The sequence below is a fragment of the Rissa tridactyla genome, chromosome 2 (assembly GCF_028500815.1).
Source record: "Rissa tridactyla isolate bRisTri1 chromosome 2, bRisTri1.patW.cur.20221130, whole genome shotgun sequence".
Lineage (NCBI taxonomy): Eukaryota > Metazoa > Chordata > Aves > Charadriiformes > Laridae > Rissa > Rissa tridactyla.
Window position 1 is genome coordinate 1221532 of NC_071467.1, and position 18341 is coordinate 1239872.

Consider the following 18341-nt stretch of genomic DNA (forward strand, 5'->3'; position numbering starts at 1 on the left):
TTTTTTTGTGGTTGGACTCGATGATCTCAGAGGTCCCTTCCAACCAGTAAGATTCTGTGATTCTGTGATTATTATGTGCAAGCCTTTGTTTGGGCAAGTGAAGGGCTTGTGTAAGGTTCTGGGAGCTCCCCCGTGCTGCCCTGTGCTGTTGTTTTTGCTGGGGCCATAGTTCCTACGAGAGGTCTTCTAGCCCTTTTCCATCCACCCCAATGGTCTCTGTAACCCTGGCCTTGTGTTGGGTGAGGTTGGAAGAGCCTTGTGAGAAGAAAGGAAGTGGAGGCGTTTGAGGCTGAGATGCAAGAGAACTTTATTGAGGGAAAAGATTGCAAAGGCAGAGGTGCTAAGGGGAAGGGAGATGGTCTGAGGTATTAGTAGGGCAACCATCAACCAAAGTCCCCTGCACGAGAGAGATCAGCTACGAAGGGTGGTGGCGGTGGCCCTTAGCAGGGGTAGCAGCCTCTTCTGCCACCGTAGCAGCCAAGGCCTCCCAAGCCATAGCCGTAGCCGAAGCCGAAGCCACCGGAGGAGACGGGCACTCCCTGGGCGCTGAGTTCATTGCCCACGGCAGCGGATGCGGAGGATCCGACAAAGGTGCTCTGGGGGAAGGAGGTGAGAATGGGTCCTGGCAGGGTGACCTGCACGGTGGAAGGCTGGATGACGACGCGGGAGGCCTCGCACTGCCTGACGCAGGGCTCGTTGCAGCTGTTAGCCAGCGGGGTGGGTCCGCATGGGCCGCAGAGGTCGTTGCAGGCCATGTGTGTGGTGTGGAGTTTCCCTGGAAGAGAGGGTGTTGAGAAAGGTGAGGGTGGTGGGGGTGTGAGGGTCGGTTTTGGAGGAGGGCGAGGGAGTGTGGAGGGCTGTTGTGGGGCTGTGGGGAGCGTGGCAGTGTGGAGGCGTGAGCGCTCTTGAGGCTGTGGGCAGAGCTTGGTGGAGGAGAGGGACCAGGTGGTTGAGAAGAAGGAGGGTCATGGGGTTGAGACTCACCTTGTTGAGGGTGGAGGAGAAGGCGTGAGGAGAAGTGTGTGAGGGAGAGAGGCGCTGGGCCGGCTTTTATGCTGGTCGTGGAGGGGTGGGACAGGCTTGGCGCCTGACTGTGTTTTTCAGCAATGAGTCATTCCATGCTGCAGCCACTCAAGGAATGATGTGCGTTGCGTTTTCCTTACCATAACAGCCCCTTTTCATCTTCTCCTCATGTCCATCTCACCCTGGTGGCAGCTTTTAAGTTAGAGTAAGTAGTTTGAAGGATGTGCATGCATGCAGCGTTTCAGGGTATTCAGGAGACATGGCCAAAGCATTCCAGAGGTGGTGTGTCATAAGTGAGGTCATTTTGTGTCAGTTGTGTGGTGTGGTTTGCGGGTGCGTTGTGAAGAGGGGGCCCCATTTCCTCACAGCCCTGGCAGGCCGGCCTGGGCTTTGGAGGGGTGCCAGGCATTCGGCGCTGCCCCAAGGTCAGTGAAGACGGAGTGGGAGGAGGTGCTCCAGGCACTGGAGCAGAGATTTCCCTGCATCTCGTTTTGAAGACCATGGTCAAGCATGTTGTAGATATGCAGCCCATGGTGGTCCACAGTGGAGCAGATATCTACCTACAGCCTGCGGAGGAACCCCCGTCGAAGCAGGTGGATTCCCAAAGGAGGCTTTGATCCCATGGAGAGAAACCAATGCTGGAGCAGGTCTTTTGGCAATAAACTCGTTAAAGTTCTGCATCCCAGCATGAGATGCCTCCACTTCCTTTCTTTTCCCAAGGCTCTTCCAACCTCATGCAACACAAAGCCAGGGCTCAGGAGGCAACTGGGGTGAGTGCGAAAAGGGCTACAGGACCCCTCTTAGGAAGTATGTCCCCAGCTACAACAGCAGCACAGAGCAGCACAGGGCGGTTTCCAGAACGTGACACAAGCCCTTCACTTACCCAAACAAAGGCTTGCACATGCTAATGCACTTCTACTGCAGCCTCTGACACAAGCTCCCCATGGCAGCACACACTTTGCCAACTCTCTTCCCCAGCATGACCCTGTGGCCAGCACAGCAGGCAGAATCACAGCAACGAGAATCATTGACTGCCCAAGGATCCTATGGACATCCTCTACTTCAACCGAACCTGCTCAAACAGCATCAGCTCAAGCAGGCTCTCCGCAACCATGTCCACACAGGTCTTCAGTATTTCCAAGGATGGAGGGTCCAACGCCTCTCTGCACAGCCGGTTCCAATCTTTGACCACACTCACGCTGAAAACAGCATGCCTTCTCTTCCAAGGAAAAGGCGCCTCTTTTCATCTTTCTCCATCATCACTTGCCCTGGTTGTGGGCACCTGAGAGAAGAGTCTGACTCCCCTCTCCTCATTCCCTCCTTAGTAAGGTTTCAGCTGGGATAGAAGTGACTCCCTTCCTGGCAGCTGGTAGGGTGCTCTGTTTTGCATTTGGGATGAGAATGCTATTGACAGCCCACTACCCTTTTCAGCTCTTGCTAAGCACTCAAGGCCTTTTCTGCTCCTCACACCACCCTGCCAGCAAGTAGGCTGGGAGGGCACAAAAAGCTGGGAGGAGACAGAGCCAGCACAGCTGATCAGAACTCACCAAAGGGATAGTCCGTGCCGTGCAACATTATGCTCAATACATAATGCTGGGGGAAGAACAAAGAAGGCGGGAGGCACTCTTGGAGTTATGACATTAGTCTTCCCAAGAAACATCACGCATTATGGAGCCCTGCTTTCCTGCAGGCAGCTGAACTCCTGCCTGCCCATGGGAAGTAGTGAAGGACAGGACACAGGTACTCGATGCCATGAGATGCCGTGCCCAGTGTATAGCTGGGGGAGCTTCCAGGGGGAGGGAGTTGGAGATCGCTGCTTGGGAGTGGGCTTGGGACTTCCCAGGTCAGGCTGGTGAGTGGTGATAAATGAATCGGTTTTTGTACATTCCTCTGCAAGTTCTGTTGTTCTTGATTTCCTCTATCCTCTGCTGTTCTGTTAAACTGCCTTTATCTCAAGCCGTGAGTTTTCCCTCTTTCTTCCGATTCTCCCCCACATCCTGCAGCTGTGGGGGTGGTGAAGGAGTGGCCGCATGGTTCTTTGTTGCCAGCTGGCATTCACCCAAAACACAACCTCAATGATTCTGTGATTTCTGGAAGGCCATGGACTTAGTGGAGCAAGGGGAGTGCAGGGCCACCCAGATGCTGAAGGGACTGAAGCATCCTTCATTGAGGAGAAGCAGAGAGAGCTGGGAGGTTTCTCAGCCAGGAGGCAAGGCCACGTTCATTGATGAGCTGTCATCAATGTCTCTAAATCCCAGATGGGAGTTTCAGTGGTGCAAACCCAGCGAGCATTGAGAACCATGCAGCCGCTCGCTCGCTTCCCCCTCGGCAGGATGGGGAAGAGAATCAGAAGAGGAAAAGTGAAAAAATGCGTGTGCTGAGGTAGAAATAGTTCTGTAGGTAGAGCAAAAGCCACGAGTGGCATCAAAGAAACCACACAATTCTTTGAATACTTCCCATTGGAATGCAAGTGTTCAGCCATGTCTCCAGGAAAGAAGGGCTCCATGATGCACATCAGTTATTTGGAAAGACAAACGCCGTACGTCCGTTCATTACACCGTTCTTTCATCTTTGCCATGCATTATATACTGAGCACGCCTTCACCTGGCATGGACTATCATTTGGTCAGTTGGGGTCAGCTATCCTGGCCGTGTCACTTCCCAGCCTTTTGTGCACTCCCAGCCTACTCGCTGGCAGGGCAGTGTGAGGAGCAGAAAAGGCCTTGAGCGCTTAGCAACAACCAGAAAGAGTAGTGGGCTCTCAACGCCATTCTCATCCCACATGCAAAACCTAGCAGTCTACCAGCTGCTAGTGAGAAAGTCAACTCTATCGCAGGTGAAGCGATGTCAGGAGGGAAGCAGGAGAGGGGAGTCAGACCCTTGTCATGGGTGCCCATGGCCGAGGCATGGGGAATGAGAAAAGCTGAAAAGACGTGCCACTTCCATGGAAGAGAAGGCCAGCCTTTTTCAGTATGACCGTGACGGTGGTCTAACAGGTGAAAAGGGGTTGTAGAGAGAGGTGTTGGAGACTTCATCCTTGGAGATACTGAAAAGCTGACTGGACAAGGCTGTGGAGTGCCTGCTTGAGTTGACTCTCTTTGAGCGGGTGTTGTTGAAGTAGATGATGTCCAGAGGTTCCTTGTGCAGTGAATGATTGTGTTTGCTGTGATTCTGCCTGCTGTGCTGGTGAGAGGGTCATGCTGCGGAAGAGAGTTGGTGAAGTGCGTGCTGGCATGGGGAGCTTGTGTCAGAGCCTTGGTTGGAAGTGCGTTAATATGTCCAAGCCTTTGGGTAAGTGAAGGGCTTGTGTCAGGTTCTGGAAGCCCCCCTGTGCTGCTCTGTGCTGTGGTTGTTGCTGGGGCCATAGTTCCTAAGACCGGCCCTGTGGCCCTTTCCCACCCACCCCGATGGTCTCTGTAGCTGTGGCTTTGTGTTGAGTGAGGCTGGAAGAGCCTTGTGAGTAAAAAAGGAAACGGAGGCATCTCAGGTGGAATGCAAGAGAACTTTATTGATGGAAAAGAATGCAAAGGCAGGAATGCCAAGTGCAAGGGAGCTAGTCAGAGTTGCAGGTAGGGTGACCATCATCCAAGCTCCCTTGTGTGAGAGAGATCTTGCCAGAGCAGCAAGGTCTTCCTGCCCCGCAGTGGGAGTTGCACAGTGGAGCTCGTTGTTGGGCTCTGGCTTGTCAGAATGTGGTTGCAGCGGAGAGTAGTGGATATAGCAGAAGTTGAACTGCAAAGAAGGAAGTGGGAGAAGAGAAGGACTGTCCCCATCCCTCTTCCTTGGAGCCTTGAGATAAAGATGCATGGACAGCAGGCCTATGTGCTAGGAAAGACCCAGGGATGTGTCCTTCATCAATACTGTGGCTTCCAGGATGTCAGGGTTTTGTCAGGGGTGGTGGTAAGTGCCCTTAGCAGGGGTAGCAGCCTCTCCTGCCGCTGAAGCAGCCCAGGCCTCCCAAGCCGTAGCCGTACCCGAAGCCGAAGCCGCCGGAGGAGATGGGCACTCCCTGGGCACTGAGTTCATTGCCCACGGCAGCGGATGCGGAGGATCCGACAAAGGTGCTCTGGGGGAAGGAGGTGAGGATGGGTCCTGGCAGGGTGACCTGCACGGTGGAAGGCTGGATGACGACGCGGGAGGCCTCGCACTGCCTGACGCAGGGCTGGTTGCAGCTGTTAGCCAGCGGGGTGGGTCCACAGGGGCTGCAGAGGTTGTTGCAAGCCATGTGTGTGGTGTGGAGGGTCCCTGGAAGAGAGGGTGTGGAGAAAGGTGAGGGTCGTGGGGATGTGTGGGTCAGTGTTGGAGGAGGGCGAGGGAGTGTGGAGGGGTGGTGTGGGGCTGTGGGGAGCTGGAGGAGAAGGGCCAAGTGAGTGAGGACAAGGAGGGTCAGTGTGTTGAGACTCACCTTGTTGAGGGTGGAGGAGGCGGCGTGAGGAGAAGTGTGTGAGGGAGAGAGGCGCTGGGCCGGCTTTTATGCTGGTCGTGGAGGGGCGGGACAGGCTTGGCGCATGATGGCCTTTTCCACAAACAACTTTTGCATGACACAGCCTCACGAGTAATGACGTGGTTGTGTTCTTTGTTTTCTGAAATTCTCCAATTCCATGTTCTCTTATTGATGATGTGTCCACTCGGCCCTGGCGGCAACTTTTAAGTGCCAGTAGTAGAGGCCCTAAACATTGTGTTGATGGCACGCGTCAGGGTTGTCAGAAGACGTGACCAAAGCGTAAGAGAGGTGGGGTGTCATCAGGGAGTTCATGCCGTGGCAGTTGTGTGGTGTGGTTTGTGGGTGCGTTGTGAAGAGGGGGCGTCATTTCCTCGCAGCCCTGGCAGGCTGGTCTGGGCTTTGGAGGGGGGCCAGGCATTAGGCGCTGCCCCTTGCATTGCGCTTGTTCCTTCCCTGCCTTGCTGCCAGCTCACTAAGCCTGTCTTTGGGCATGGCCTTTCCCGTTGGGTGTGCTCTGTGGCTGCCTTGGTGCCCCTTTTGTTTTTAAGGTTGTAGGTGGGAGAACGGAGGCTGCGTGTTTGAGTTTGTGCCCCGCTGGGGCCGTCCCTGGTGGAGGCAGTTGAAGCAGGCAGAGGAGGGCTGTTTGTGAGAGCAGGGCATTATCGTGGCAGCCCTGTGCTGTAGGGAGGCTGGTCGTGCTCCCCAAAGGCTCCTCTTGGCTCTTATGTAGGGATCCCCTTAGTTGTGGCCGGCAAGTTTGCAACCTGGGCTCTGGTGCGACACATCTGAAGGTGAGCAACGAAGCTGGTGAAGGATGTAGAGAACAAGACTTGCTAGGAGCAGTTTAGGGAACTGGGCATGTTTAGTTTGCAGAAAGAAAAAGGCTGAGGGCACGCCTTATTGCTCACTACACCCACCTGAAAAGAGGTGGTAATGAGGTAGGTGTCAGTCCCTTATCCCAAGTAACAAGTGATAGGAGAAGAATTAAGGTCTTTAAAGGGTGCATAGGGATGCTCAGTTTGGATGCTGGGAAAAATGTCATCCCCAGAAGGGTTATGAAGCACTGGAAGAGGCTCCTCCGGGAAGTGGTTGAATCACCATCCCTGGAGGTAATGACAAGACGTGGAGATGTGGGACTTAGGGCTATGTTTTTTTGGTGAAGTTGGTAGTCATAGGTGAACGGTGTCAAGATTGTTCAGGGTCTTTTCCAACCCAAGTGCCTCCATGATTGCATATGAGGCAGCGTGCAAAAGCAGGCGAGTTCCTGGAGAGGCCGAGAGTGTGTCAAGAGACAGAGGGGGAGTGGGATCGGCATGCAGGGGATACTGGTGGGCCAGGGCCTTTGGGTTGTTTACATGGGGTGAGTGCCGATGGATGAGGCCATTTCTCTGCACAGTGTGTGACGGGAAGAAAGGGAAGGTGGAGCTTGTTGAGGAGAGTTGGAGGCAAGCACGCAGCACGTGAGTACGGAGCTGCGGCCATGATTTCGTGCACGACTGCATTTTTGAGCAAGCATCTCTTTCATGCCACAGCCTGTCAAGTGCTGAGGTGGGTGTGTTTTCCTTCCCACAACGCTCCCTTTACATGTTGTCGTCTTGTGAATATGTCCACTTGGCCCTGGTGGTAGCTTTTAAGTGTGAGTAGGTATTTTGGAGGACGTGCATGGATGCTGTGTGTCAGGGAATTCAGCAGTCACAGGCAAGGCGTAGGAGAGGTGGGGTATCTCCAGTGACATCATCTCGTGGCACGTTTGTGGCTGGCTAAGCCTGTCTTTAGGCCTGCCACACCCTGTTGATGTGCCCTGTGGGCACTTTGATGCCCCCATTGCTTGTAAGTTTGTAGCTGAGAGAAAGGTCTGTCTTTCTGACCTGGGAGCTGGGAAATGTTATGGAGCTAATCATCTTGATCGCCTTTGTATGGCACATAGAGGCCAACCAGGTGATGAGGCCCAGCCAGCATGGCTTTATGAAGGGCAGGTCCTGCTTGCCTAACCTGATCTCCTTCTATGTCAAGGGGACGCGCTTAGTGGGTGGATGAGTGAAGGGCTGTGAGTGTTGTTAACTGGACTTTAGTAAAGCCATTGACACTGTTTCCCAGAGTGTTCTCCTGCAGAAACTGCCTGCTCATGGCTCTGACGGGCGTACACTTTGCTGGCTAAAAAACGGGCTGGATGGCCAGGCCCATAGAGGTGAATGGAGCTAAATCCAGATTGTTGCCACCACAGGTGGTGTTCCCCAAGGCTGAGTACTGGGGCTGGTTCTCTTTAGTATCTTTACGAACGACCTGGACAAGGGGGTCGAGTGCACCCTCAGAATGTTTGCAGGCAACACCAAGTTGGGCGAGTGTGTGGATCTGCTTGAGGGTAAGACACTTTAGAGAGCGATCTGGACAGGCTGGATCGATGGGAGGAGGCCAATGGTGTGGGGTTCAGAAAAGCTGAGTGCCGGGTCCTGCACTTGGTTCACAAGAACCCCATGCAACACTACAGGCTTGGGGAAGAGCGGCTGGAAAGCTGCCCATTGGAAAAGGAGCTGGGGGTGTTGTTTGACAGCCAGCTGAGTATGAGCCAGCAGTGTGCCCTGGAGCCCAAGGCGGCCAGTAGCATTGTGGCCTGTATCAGAAGTCATGAGTCCAGGAGGACTATGGAAGTGATCGTCCCCCTGTAGTGGGCACTGGTGAAAAATGTCTTCACTGAAATGGTTGTCAAGCACTGGAATAGGCTTCCCAGGGAAGCGGTTGAGTCACCAGCCCTGGAGGTATCTAGAAGAGAGTAGACTTGGCCCCAAGGGACTTGCTTTGGTGGGGCACTTGGTAGTGTTAGGTTAAGGGATGGAATCAGTGATCTTAAGTGTATTTCCCAACCTCAGCGATTCTGTGAGTTTTTGAAGGCCATAGACGTGGTGGAGCAAGTGGAGTGCAGGGCCACCAAGACACTGAAGGGACTGGAGCATCCTTCCCTTGAGGAGAAGCTGAGAGAGCTGGGAGTTTCTTCAGCCAGGAGAAAAGGCCGCGTAGGGGAGATGTCATCAATGTCTCTAAATCCCGGATGGGAGGTGTCTTGGTTTCACGCCAGCCAGCAATCTGAACCATGCAGCCACTCGCTCACTCCCCACTACAACAGGCTGGGAAAGAGAATCCGAAGAGGAAAAGTGAAAAAATTTGTGCGTTGAGATGTCAGTTTAATAAGTAAAGCAAAAGATGCACAAGCAAGCAAAGCAAAAGAAGGAGTTCCTTCACTACTTCCCAAGGCAGGCAGGTGTTCAGCCGTCTCCAGGAAAGAAGGGCTCCATGAGACATAACGGTTACTTGGAAGACAAATGCCATAACTCTGAACATTCCCCGCTTCTTTCTTCCCTCAGCCTGCTCTCATGTGTCATGGACTATGCCTTTGGTCAGCTGGGGTCAGCTGTACCGGCCGCCTCACCTCCCAGCTTTTTCTGTACACCGGGCCTACTTGGTGGTGGGGTGGTATGAAGAGCAGAAAAGGCCTTGAGAGCTTAGCAACAACCAAAAACCATTAGTGGGCTCTCAACGCCATTCTCATCGCAAACACAAAACCTAGCACTCTACCAGCTGCTGAGCAAGTCAACTCTATCCCAGCTGCAGCCATGTCAGGAGGGAATGAGGAGAGGGGAGTCAGACAGGGCAAGGGTGAATGGAGAAAGCTGAAAAGACGTGCCATTTCCTTGGAAGAGAAGGCAAGGCTTTTTCCGTGGGAGGGTGGTCCAAGAGTGGAAGCGGTTGCGCAGAGAGGTGTTGGAGTCTCCATCATGTAGAAACTGAAAAGCTGACTGGATCTGGTGCTGAACAGCGTGCTCAATCTGACCACGTTTGAGAAGGTCGGGTGTAATGAGGTTATCTCCAGAGATTCCTTGTGCAGTCAAGGATTCTGTTTTCTGTTGCTCTGCCTGCTGTGTTGGCCAGAGGGTCTTGCTGGGGAAGAGAGCTGGTGAAGTGCATGCTGCCATGAGGAGCTTTCATTGTAGGCATGAGTAGAAGTGCGTGAGGTTGCCCAAGGCTTTCTTTTGTTAAGTGAAGGGCTTGTGTGAGGTTCTGGAAGCCCCCTCTGTTGTGCTGTTGCTGTTGCTGGGGCCATAGTTCCTAAGACCGGTCCTGTGGCCCTCTTGCACCCACCCCGATGGGCACTGTAGCCCTGGCTTTCTGTTGGGTGAGGTTGGAAGAACTTTGTGAGAAGAAAGGAAGTGGAGGCGTCTTAGACTGGGATGCGGAAGAACTTTATTGAGGGAAGAGAGAAGTTCAAAGGTAGAAGCGCTAAGTGCGATAGAGACGGTCTGAGTTGCAGGTAGGGTGACCATCATCCAAGGTCCCCTGTGTGAGCTAGGTCTTGCCAGAGCATCAAGGTCTTCCTGGCCTGCAGTAGGAGCGGCACCCTGGAGGTCCCACGTGGTATTTGCCTCTTCAGCAAGTGCTTGCAGCGGAGAGTTGTGAACGTAGCAGAAGGGGCGATGGAAAGAAGGAAGTGGGAGAAGAGGAGGAGGTACATGGGCCATGGTTGCAGACAGTCTGGGTTGGCCCCTTCCCTGCTTCCTTGCTTGGTGCCTTGAGAGGAGGAGCTGTGGATGGTGAAGCCATGTGCCAGAACATGCTTGAGTTGCCTCCTCAATCCATGCCGTGGCTTCCATGGTGTGGGTGGTTGTTGTCAGGCGTGGTGGTGAGGGCCCTTAGCAGGGGTAGCAGCCTCTTCTGCCACCGTAGCAGCCAAGGCCTCCCAAGCCATAGCCGTAGCCGAAGCTGAAGCCGCCGGAGGAGACGGGCACTCCCTGGGCGCTGAGTTCATTGCCCACGGCAGCGGATGCAGAGGATCCGACGGCAGTGCTCTGGGGGAAGGAGGTGAGAATGGGTCCTGGCAGGGTGACCACTACAGTGGGGGGCTGGATGACGATGCGGGAGGCCTCACACTGCCTGACGCAGGGCTCGTTGCAGCTGTTAGCCAGCGGGGTGGGTCCACAGGGGCCGCAGAGGTCGTTGTAGGCCATGTGTGTGGTGTGGAGGGTGCCTGGAAGAGAGGGTGTGGAGAAAGGTGAGGGTCGTGGGGGTGTGAGGGTCAGTGTTGGAGGAGGGTGAGGGAGTGTGGAGCGCTGTTGTGGTGCTGTGGGGAGCGTGGCAGTGTGGAGGCGTGAGGGCTGTTGAGGCTGTGGGCAGAGCGTGGTGGAGGAGAGGGGCCAGGTGGGTGAGGAGAAGGAGGGTCATGGGGTTGAGACTCACCTTGTTGAGGGTGGAGGAGAAGGCGTGAGGAGAAGTGTGTGAGGGAGAGAGGCGCTGGGCCGGCTTTTATGCTGGTCGTGGAGGAGCGGGACAGGCTTTGCGCACGAGAGTGTTTTTTCAGCAAGCAGCTCTTGCATGCCACAGCCTGGTGAGTCATGAGGTGGGTTGTCTTTTCTTTTCCCTAATTCTCCATTTTCATGGCCCCGTCTTGAGGACGTGTCCAGTTGGCCCCTGGTGGAAGCTTTTAATTGCCAGTCTTAGAGGCCAAAGCCTTGGTTGTATTGGCATTTTTCAAGGCATTCAGCAGACGCAGACAAACCGTATGAGACGTCGGCATGGCTTTATGAGGGGCAGGTCCTGCCTGACCACTCTGATCTCCTTCTTTGTCAAGGGGACCCTCTGAGTGGATGGATGAGGGAAAGGCTGTGGATGAAGTTCCCACTGTTTGGAAAAGGGGTACCATGACGCCCATTTTTCAAAAAAGAAACAAGGAAGATGCGGGGAAGTACGGTCCGGTCAGTTTTACCTCTGTGCCCGGCAAGATCATGGAGCAGATCCTCCTGGAAACTCTGCTAAGTCACATGGAATATTTGGAGGTGATCGGTGACAGTCAACATGGCTTCAGCAAGGCGTTCTCTGACAGGGTTACAGTGTTGGTGGATAAGGGAAGAGCAAAAGACGTGATGTACCTGGATATGTGCAAAGCGTCTGACACTGTCCCACACAACATGCTGGTCCCGAAATTGGAGCGACATGGATTTGACCAATGGAGCACTCGGAGGATAAGGAACTGGATGGATGGCCGCACTCGAAGGCTTTTGATTAAGGGTTTGATGTCCAAGTGGTGAGCAGTGAGGAGTGACGTTCCTCAGGAGTCGGTACTGGGAGCGGTGCTGTTTAACGTCTTTGTCGGTGCCATGGACAGTACGAAAGAGCTGGCGGAAGTGCTCGCCAGGCCACTTTGCATCCTTTATGAGCAGTCCTGGAGAACCCGGGAGGTCGGCAATGTGACACCCATCCACAAGAAGGGCCGGAAGGAGGATCCGGGGAACTACAGGCCGGTCAGTCTGACCTCGGTGCCTGGGAAGGTCATGGAACAGATCCTCCTCGGTGCCATTACACGGCACATGCAGGAGAACAGGGTGATCAGGCCCAGTCAGCATGGGTTTGTGAAGGGCAGGTGGTGCCTATCAAACCTAATATCCTTCTATGATAAGGTGACCCACTTAGTGGATGAGGGAAAAGCCGTGGATGTTATCTACTTGGAGTTTTGCAAAGCGCTTGACACTGTTTCCTACAGCATTCTCCTGGAGAAACTGGCTGCTCATGGCCTGGACAGGTGTACTCTTTGCTGGGTAAAAAACTGTCTGGATGGCCGTGCCCAGAGAGTGGTGGTAAATGGAGTTCAATCCAGTTGGTGTCCGGTCACATGTGGTGTCCCCCAGGGCTCGGTGCTGGGGCCGGTTCTCTTTAATATCTTTATCAATGATCTGGATGAAGGGATCGAATGCACCCTCAGTAAGTTTGCAGATGACACTAAACTGGGCGGGCGTGTTGATCTGCTTGAGGGTAGGTTGGCTCTGCAGAGGGATCTGGACAGGCTGGACCGATGGGCTGAGACCAATGGTATGAGGTTCAACAAGGCCGAGTGCCGGGTGCTGCACTTGGGTCACAACAACCCCATGCAGCGCTACAGGATTGGGGCAGAGTGGCTCGAAAGCAGCCCGGCAGAAAAGGACCTGGGGGTGTTTGTGGACAGCCGGCTGAATATGAGCCAGCAGTGTGGCCAGGTGGCCAAGAAGGCCAACAGCATCCTAGCCTGTATCAGGAATAGTGTGGTGAGGCGGACTAGGGAAGTGATCATCCCCCTGTACTCGGCACTGGTGAGGCCCCACCTCGAGTACTGCATTCAGTTTTGGGCCCCTCGCTACAAGAGGGACATCGAGGTGTTGGAGGGTGTCCAGAGAAGGGCTACAAAGCTGGTGAGGGGTCTGGAGGACAAACCTTATGAAGAACGACTGAGGGAGCTGGGGTTGTTTAGCCTGGAGAAGAGGAGGCTGAGGGGAGACCTTATCACCCTCTACAACTACCTGAAAGGTGGTTGTAGAGAGATGGGGGCTGACCTCCCTGGTGACAAGTGATAGGACGAGAGGAAATGGGTTCAAGTTATGTCAGGGGAGGTTTAGATTGGATATCAGGAAACATTTTTTCACTGAAAGGGTTATTAAACATTGGAATAGGCTGCCCAGGGAGGTGGTGGATTCACCACCCCTGGAGGTGTTTAAAAAAAGGGTAGATGGGGCACTTAGGGACATGGTTTAGAAGTGGCATTTGTCAGGGTAGGTTAAAGGTTGGACTTGATGATCTTAAAGGTCCCTTCCAACCTCAGCAATTCTATGATTCTATGATTCTATGATCGAGTGCACCCTCAGCAAGTTTGCCGATGAGACCAAGGTGTGTGGTGCGGTTGACATGCTGGAGGGAAGGGATGCCATCCAGAGGGACCTGGAGAGGCTTGAGAGGAGGGCCCGTGTAAACCTCGTGAAGTTCAAGCAGGCCAAGCGCAAGGTCATGCACGTGGGTCACGGCAATCCCAATCCCAAATTCAGGTTGGGCAGAGAATGGCTTGAGAAGAGGCCTGAGGAGAGGGACTTGGGGGTGCTGGTGGATGAGAAGCTCAAGATGAGCGGGCAGTGTGCGCTGGAAGGCCAGCAATCCAACAGGTTTTGGGCTGTGTCAGCATAATGGGCTGTGTCAAAAGAAGCAGGACCATCAGGTGGAGGGAGGTGACTCTGCCCCTCTGCTCTTCTCTCGTGAGACCCCACCTGGAGTACTGCGTCCAGCTGTGGAGTTCCCAACAGAAGAAGGACATGGCCCTGTTGGAGGAGGGCCAGAGGAGGGCCACGAAGACGATGAGGGGGCTGGAGCCCCTCTGCTGTGAGGACAGGCTGAGAGAGTTGGGGTTGTTCAGCCTGGAGAAGAGAAGACACCAGGGAGACCTTATAGCAGCTTTCCAATGTCTGAATGGTGCCTCCACGAAAGTTGGAGAGGAACTTTTTACAAGGGCACGTAGTGATAGGAGGAGGGGTAATGGCTTCACACGGGACGCGGGTAGATTGAAATGAGATATGAGAAATACATTTTTCCCTCTGAGGGTGGTGAGACACTGGAACATGTTGCACAGGGCAGCTGCGAAGGCCCCATCCCTGGAGGTGTTCAAGGCCAGGCTGGGTGGGGCTTTGAGCAACCTGGTCTGGTGGGCGGTGTCCCTGCCCATGGCAGGGGGTTGGAATTAGATGATCTGTAAGGTTCAGGTAATATACACAAACTTGAACATAGGAAGTGCCATCTAAACATGAGGAGGAACTTCTTGCCTTTGAGGGTGGCAGAGCACTGGAAGAGAGTGCCCAGAGAGAGTGTGGCGTCTCCGTCTCTGGAGATATTCAAAACCCACCTGGACGTGTTCCTGTGCCACCTGCTCCAAGTGACCCTGCTTTGGCAGGGGGGTTGGACTAGATGATCTCCAGAGGTCCCTTCCAACCCCTGTCATTCTGGGATTCTGGGATTCTGGGATTCTGTCCCTACTAATGTAAACCATTCTATGATTCCAGAACCCCAGCCAGCAACTAGGATCCCGCAGCCGCGTGCTCACTCCTGCCATGGCAGGATGGGAAAGAGAATCAGAAGTATAAAAGTGAAAAGACACATGGGTTGAGATAAAGACAGTTTAATAGGTAGAACAACAGCTGTGCATGAAGCAAAGCAAAACATGGAGTTAATTCACTACTTCCCGTGGCAGGCAGGTGTTCAGCCGTCTCCGGGAAAGCAGGGCTCCACAACACATACTGGTTGCTGGGAAGGCAAATGTCGTAAGTCTGAACATCCCCCGCCTCTTTTTTCCATCAGCTTTATATACCGAGCATGCCGTCATATGGCATGGACTACGTCTTTGGTCAGTTGGGGTCAGTTGTCCCAGCCGTGTCACCTCCAGCCTTTTTTTTGCACTCCCAGCGTACTTGCTGGCGGGGCGGTTTGAGGAGCAGAAAAGGCCTTGAGTGCTTAGAAATACCCGGAAACATTAGTAGCCTATCAACCGCCTTCTCATCCCAAATCCAGAACATAGCACTGTACGAGCTGCTAGTAAGAGAGTCAACTCTAGCCCAGCTGAAACTACGACAGGAGGGAATGAGGAGAGGGGAGTCAGAGTCTCCTCATGGGCGCCCACAGCCAGGGCAAGGGGGAATGGAGAAAGCTGAAAAGACGTGCCATTTCCTTGGAAGAGAAGGCAAGGCTTTTTCCGTGGGAGGGTGGTCAAATAGTGGAGTTGGGTGTGCAGGGAGGTTTTGGAGACTCCATCCTTGGAGATACTGAAAAGCTGACTTGACATGGTCGTGGAGAGCCTCCTCGAGATGACCCCGTTTTAGAAGTCTGTGTTGAAGCAGATGATCTCCAGTGGTTTCTTGTGCAGTCAATGATTGTGTTTGCTGTGATTCTGCCTGCTGTGCTGGCCACGGTGTCATGCTGGGGAGGAGAGCTGGTGAAGTGTAGACAAGAAATTATCCATGAGCCAACAATGTGCCCTTGTTGCCAAAAAGGCCAAGGGAATCCTGGGCTGCATAGGGAAGAGTGTGGCCAGTAGGTCAAAGGAGGTCATTCTCCCCCTCTACTCTGCACTGCTGAGGCCACAACTGGAATACTGCATCCAGTTTTGGGCTCCCCAGTTCAAGAGAGACAGGGAAGTACTGGAGCGGGTCCAGCGTAGGGCAACTAAGATGATTGAGGGACTGGAGCATCTCCCTTACGAGGAAAGGCTGAGAGAGCTGGGACTCTTTAGCCTGCAGAAGAGAAGGCCGAGGGAAGACCTTATTATGGCATATAAGTATCTAAAGGGTGGGTTGAAGGAGGATGGTGCCAGACTCTCTTCATTGGTTCCCAGTGACAGGACGAGGGGCAACGGGCACAAGTTAGAACATAGGAAGTTCCATTCAAATACAGGGAAAACCTTCTTTACAGTGAGGGTGACAGAGCACTGGAACAGGCTGCCCAGGGAGGGTGTGGAGTCCCCTTCTCTGGTGATTTTCAAGACTCGCCTGGATGCAGTCCTGAGTAACGGGCTCTAGGCAACCCTGCTTTAGCAGGGGAGTTGGACTAGATGATCTCTAGAGGTCCCTTCCAAGTCTGAAGTTTCTGTGATTCTGTGATTCTGTGAAGTGCACGCTGCCATGGGGAGCTTGTGTGAGAGTCTTGGGTAGAAGTGCATTAACATGTCCAAGCTTTGTTTGGTCAAGTGAAGGTCTTGTGTGAGGTTCTGGAAGCTCCCCTGTTCTGCCCTGTGCTGTTTTTATTTGCTGGGGACATACTTCCTAAGAGAGATCCTGTAGCCCTTTTCCAGGCACCCTAATGGTCTCTGTAGCCCTGGCCTTGTGTTGGGTGAGGTTGGATGAACCTTGTGAGAAGAAAGGAAGTGGAGGCATCTTAGGCTGCGATGCAAGAGAACTTTATTGAGGGAAAAGATTGCAAAGGCAGAGGTGCTAAGGGGAAGGGAGATGGTCTGAGGTGTTAGTAGGGCAACCATCAGGCGAAGTCCCTTGAGTACAGTAGATCTTGCCGAAGCACCGAGGTCTTCTTGGCCCACAGTGGGAGTGGCATAGTGGAGATCATTGTTGGGCTTTGGCTTGTCCGGGAGTGGTTGCAGCGGAGAGTAGTGGACATAGGAGAAGGGGCGATGCAAAGAAGGAAGTGAGAGAAGAGGAGGAAGTGCATGGGACGTGGTTCCAGGCAGTTGGCGCTGGCCTTTCCCTGTTTCCTTGGTGCCTTGAGAGCATGACCCGTGGCCAGCAGGTCTGTGTGCTAGGAAGGGCCCGGAGGTGTGTTCTCCATTTATGCTGTTGGTTCAAGTTTGCCATGGTTGGTGTCAGGGGTGGTGGCGATGGCCCTTAGCAGGGGTAGCAGCCTCTTCTGCCACCGTAGCAGCCAAGGCCTCCCAAGCCATAGCCGTAGCCATAGCCGAAGCCACCGGAGGAGAGGGGCACTCCCTGGGCGCTGAGTTCATTGCCCACGGCAGCGGATGCGGAGGATCCGACAAAGGTGCTCTGGGGGAAGGAGCTGAGGATGGGTCCTGGCAGGGTGACCACCACAGTGGGGGGCTGGATGACGACGCGTGAGTCCTCGCACTGCCTGACGCAGGGCTCGTTGCAGCTGTTAGCCAGCGGGGTGGGTCCGCAGGGGCGGCAGAGGTCGTTGCAGGCCATGGGTGTGATGTGGAGGGTCCCTGGAAGAGAGGGTGTGGAGAAAGGTGAGGGTCGTGGGGGTGTGAGAGTCAGTGTTGGAGGAGGGCGAGGGAGTGTGGAGGATGGTGTGGGGTTGTGGGGAGTGTGGTGGTGGGGCGGAATGAGGGGTGTTGAGGCTGTGGGCAGAGCGTGGTGGAGGAGAGGGGTCAGGTGGGTGAGGAGAAGGAGGGTCATGGGGTTGAGGCTCACCTTGTTGAGGGTGGAGGAGAAGGCGTGAGGAGAAGTGTGTGAGGGAGAGTTGCTGGGCCGGCTTTTATGCTGGTCCTGGAGGGGTGGGAGAGACTTTGCGCATGATGGTTTTCTGCAGCAAGCAGCTCTTGCATGCCACAGCCTGGCGAGTAATCAGGTGGGGTGTCATTTCCTTCCCACATCACTCCCTTTTCGTGTCCTCCACTTGAGGACGTGTCCAGTTGGCCGCGCCGGCAGCTTTGAAGTTCCAGTATTAGAGGCCAAAGACTTGGTTTTGTTGTCGCTTGTCAGGCTGAACAGAAGACGGGACTAAAGCGTAGGAGAGGTGGGGTGTGTTCAGTGAGGTCATGCCGTGGCACTGGTGTGGTGTGGTTTGTGGGTGTGTTGCGAAGAGGGGCCCCCGTTTCCTCGCAGCCCTGTCTGTTGTGCACTTTGATGGTGTGGCAGTCATGAGGTGCTGCCCCTTCCCCTGCATTTGCTCCATCCCGGCCTTGATCCCAGGTGACTACGGCTGTCTTTGAGGCTGGCTTTTCCCGTTGGGTGCGTTTTGTGGGTGCCTTGGTGACCCTTTTGTTGGTAAGTATAAGAGAGAAAGGCCTCTTTGTTTCACCTTGGTGCTTGGAAATGTTATGGAGCTGATCATGTTGAGTGCCATCACATGGCACATACAGGACACCCAGGTGACGAGGCCCAGTCAGCGTGGCTTTATGAAGAGTCCTGCTGGCCTAACCTGATCTCGTCCTTTGACAAGGAGAGCCGCTTAGTGGATAGATGAGGGCAAGGCTGTGGATGTTGTTAAGCCTGACTTTACTAAAGCCTTTGACACTGTTTCTCACATTATTCTGCTGCAGAAAGTGCCTGCTCCTGTCTCTGATGGGCATACTCTTGACTGCCTAAAAAACCGTTTGGGTGGCCATGCCCAAAGAGTTCTGGTGAATGGAGTTAAATTCAGTGTGGTGGCTGGTCAGAAGATGTGTTCCTCAAGGCTGAGTATTGGGGCCACTTCTGTTTAATATCTTTATCAACGATGTGGACGACGGGATCGAGTGCACCCTCATTAAGTTTGCTGGTGACCCATATTGTGTGGGTTTGTTGATGTGCCTGAGGGTGGATGGTTCTACAGAGGGCTGTGGACAGGCTGGATAAAGTGGCCGAGGCCAATGGTATGAA

The 18341-nt window shown here is 54.0% G+C and overlaps 1 protein-coding gene across 1 annotated transcript; it reads right to left on the minus strand.

Moving 5' to 3' along the window:
• Positions 1 to 440: 440 nt before the first annotated feature.
• LOC128905635 (feather keratin-like) lies at positions 441 to 16943 on the minus strand. Its single transcript, XM_054191995.1, has 2 exons — positions 16677 to 16943; positions 441 to 518 (listed from the first exon to the last, which is right to left on the minus strand). The coding sequence occupies exons 1-2, from the start codon at positions 16941 to 16943 to the stop codon at positions 441 to 443; spliced, it is 345 nt and encodes a 114-aa protein (XP_054047970.1).
• Positions 16944 to 18341: the final 1398 nt, after the last annotated feature.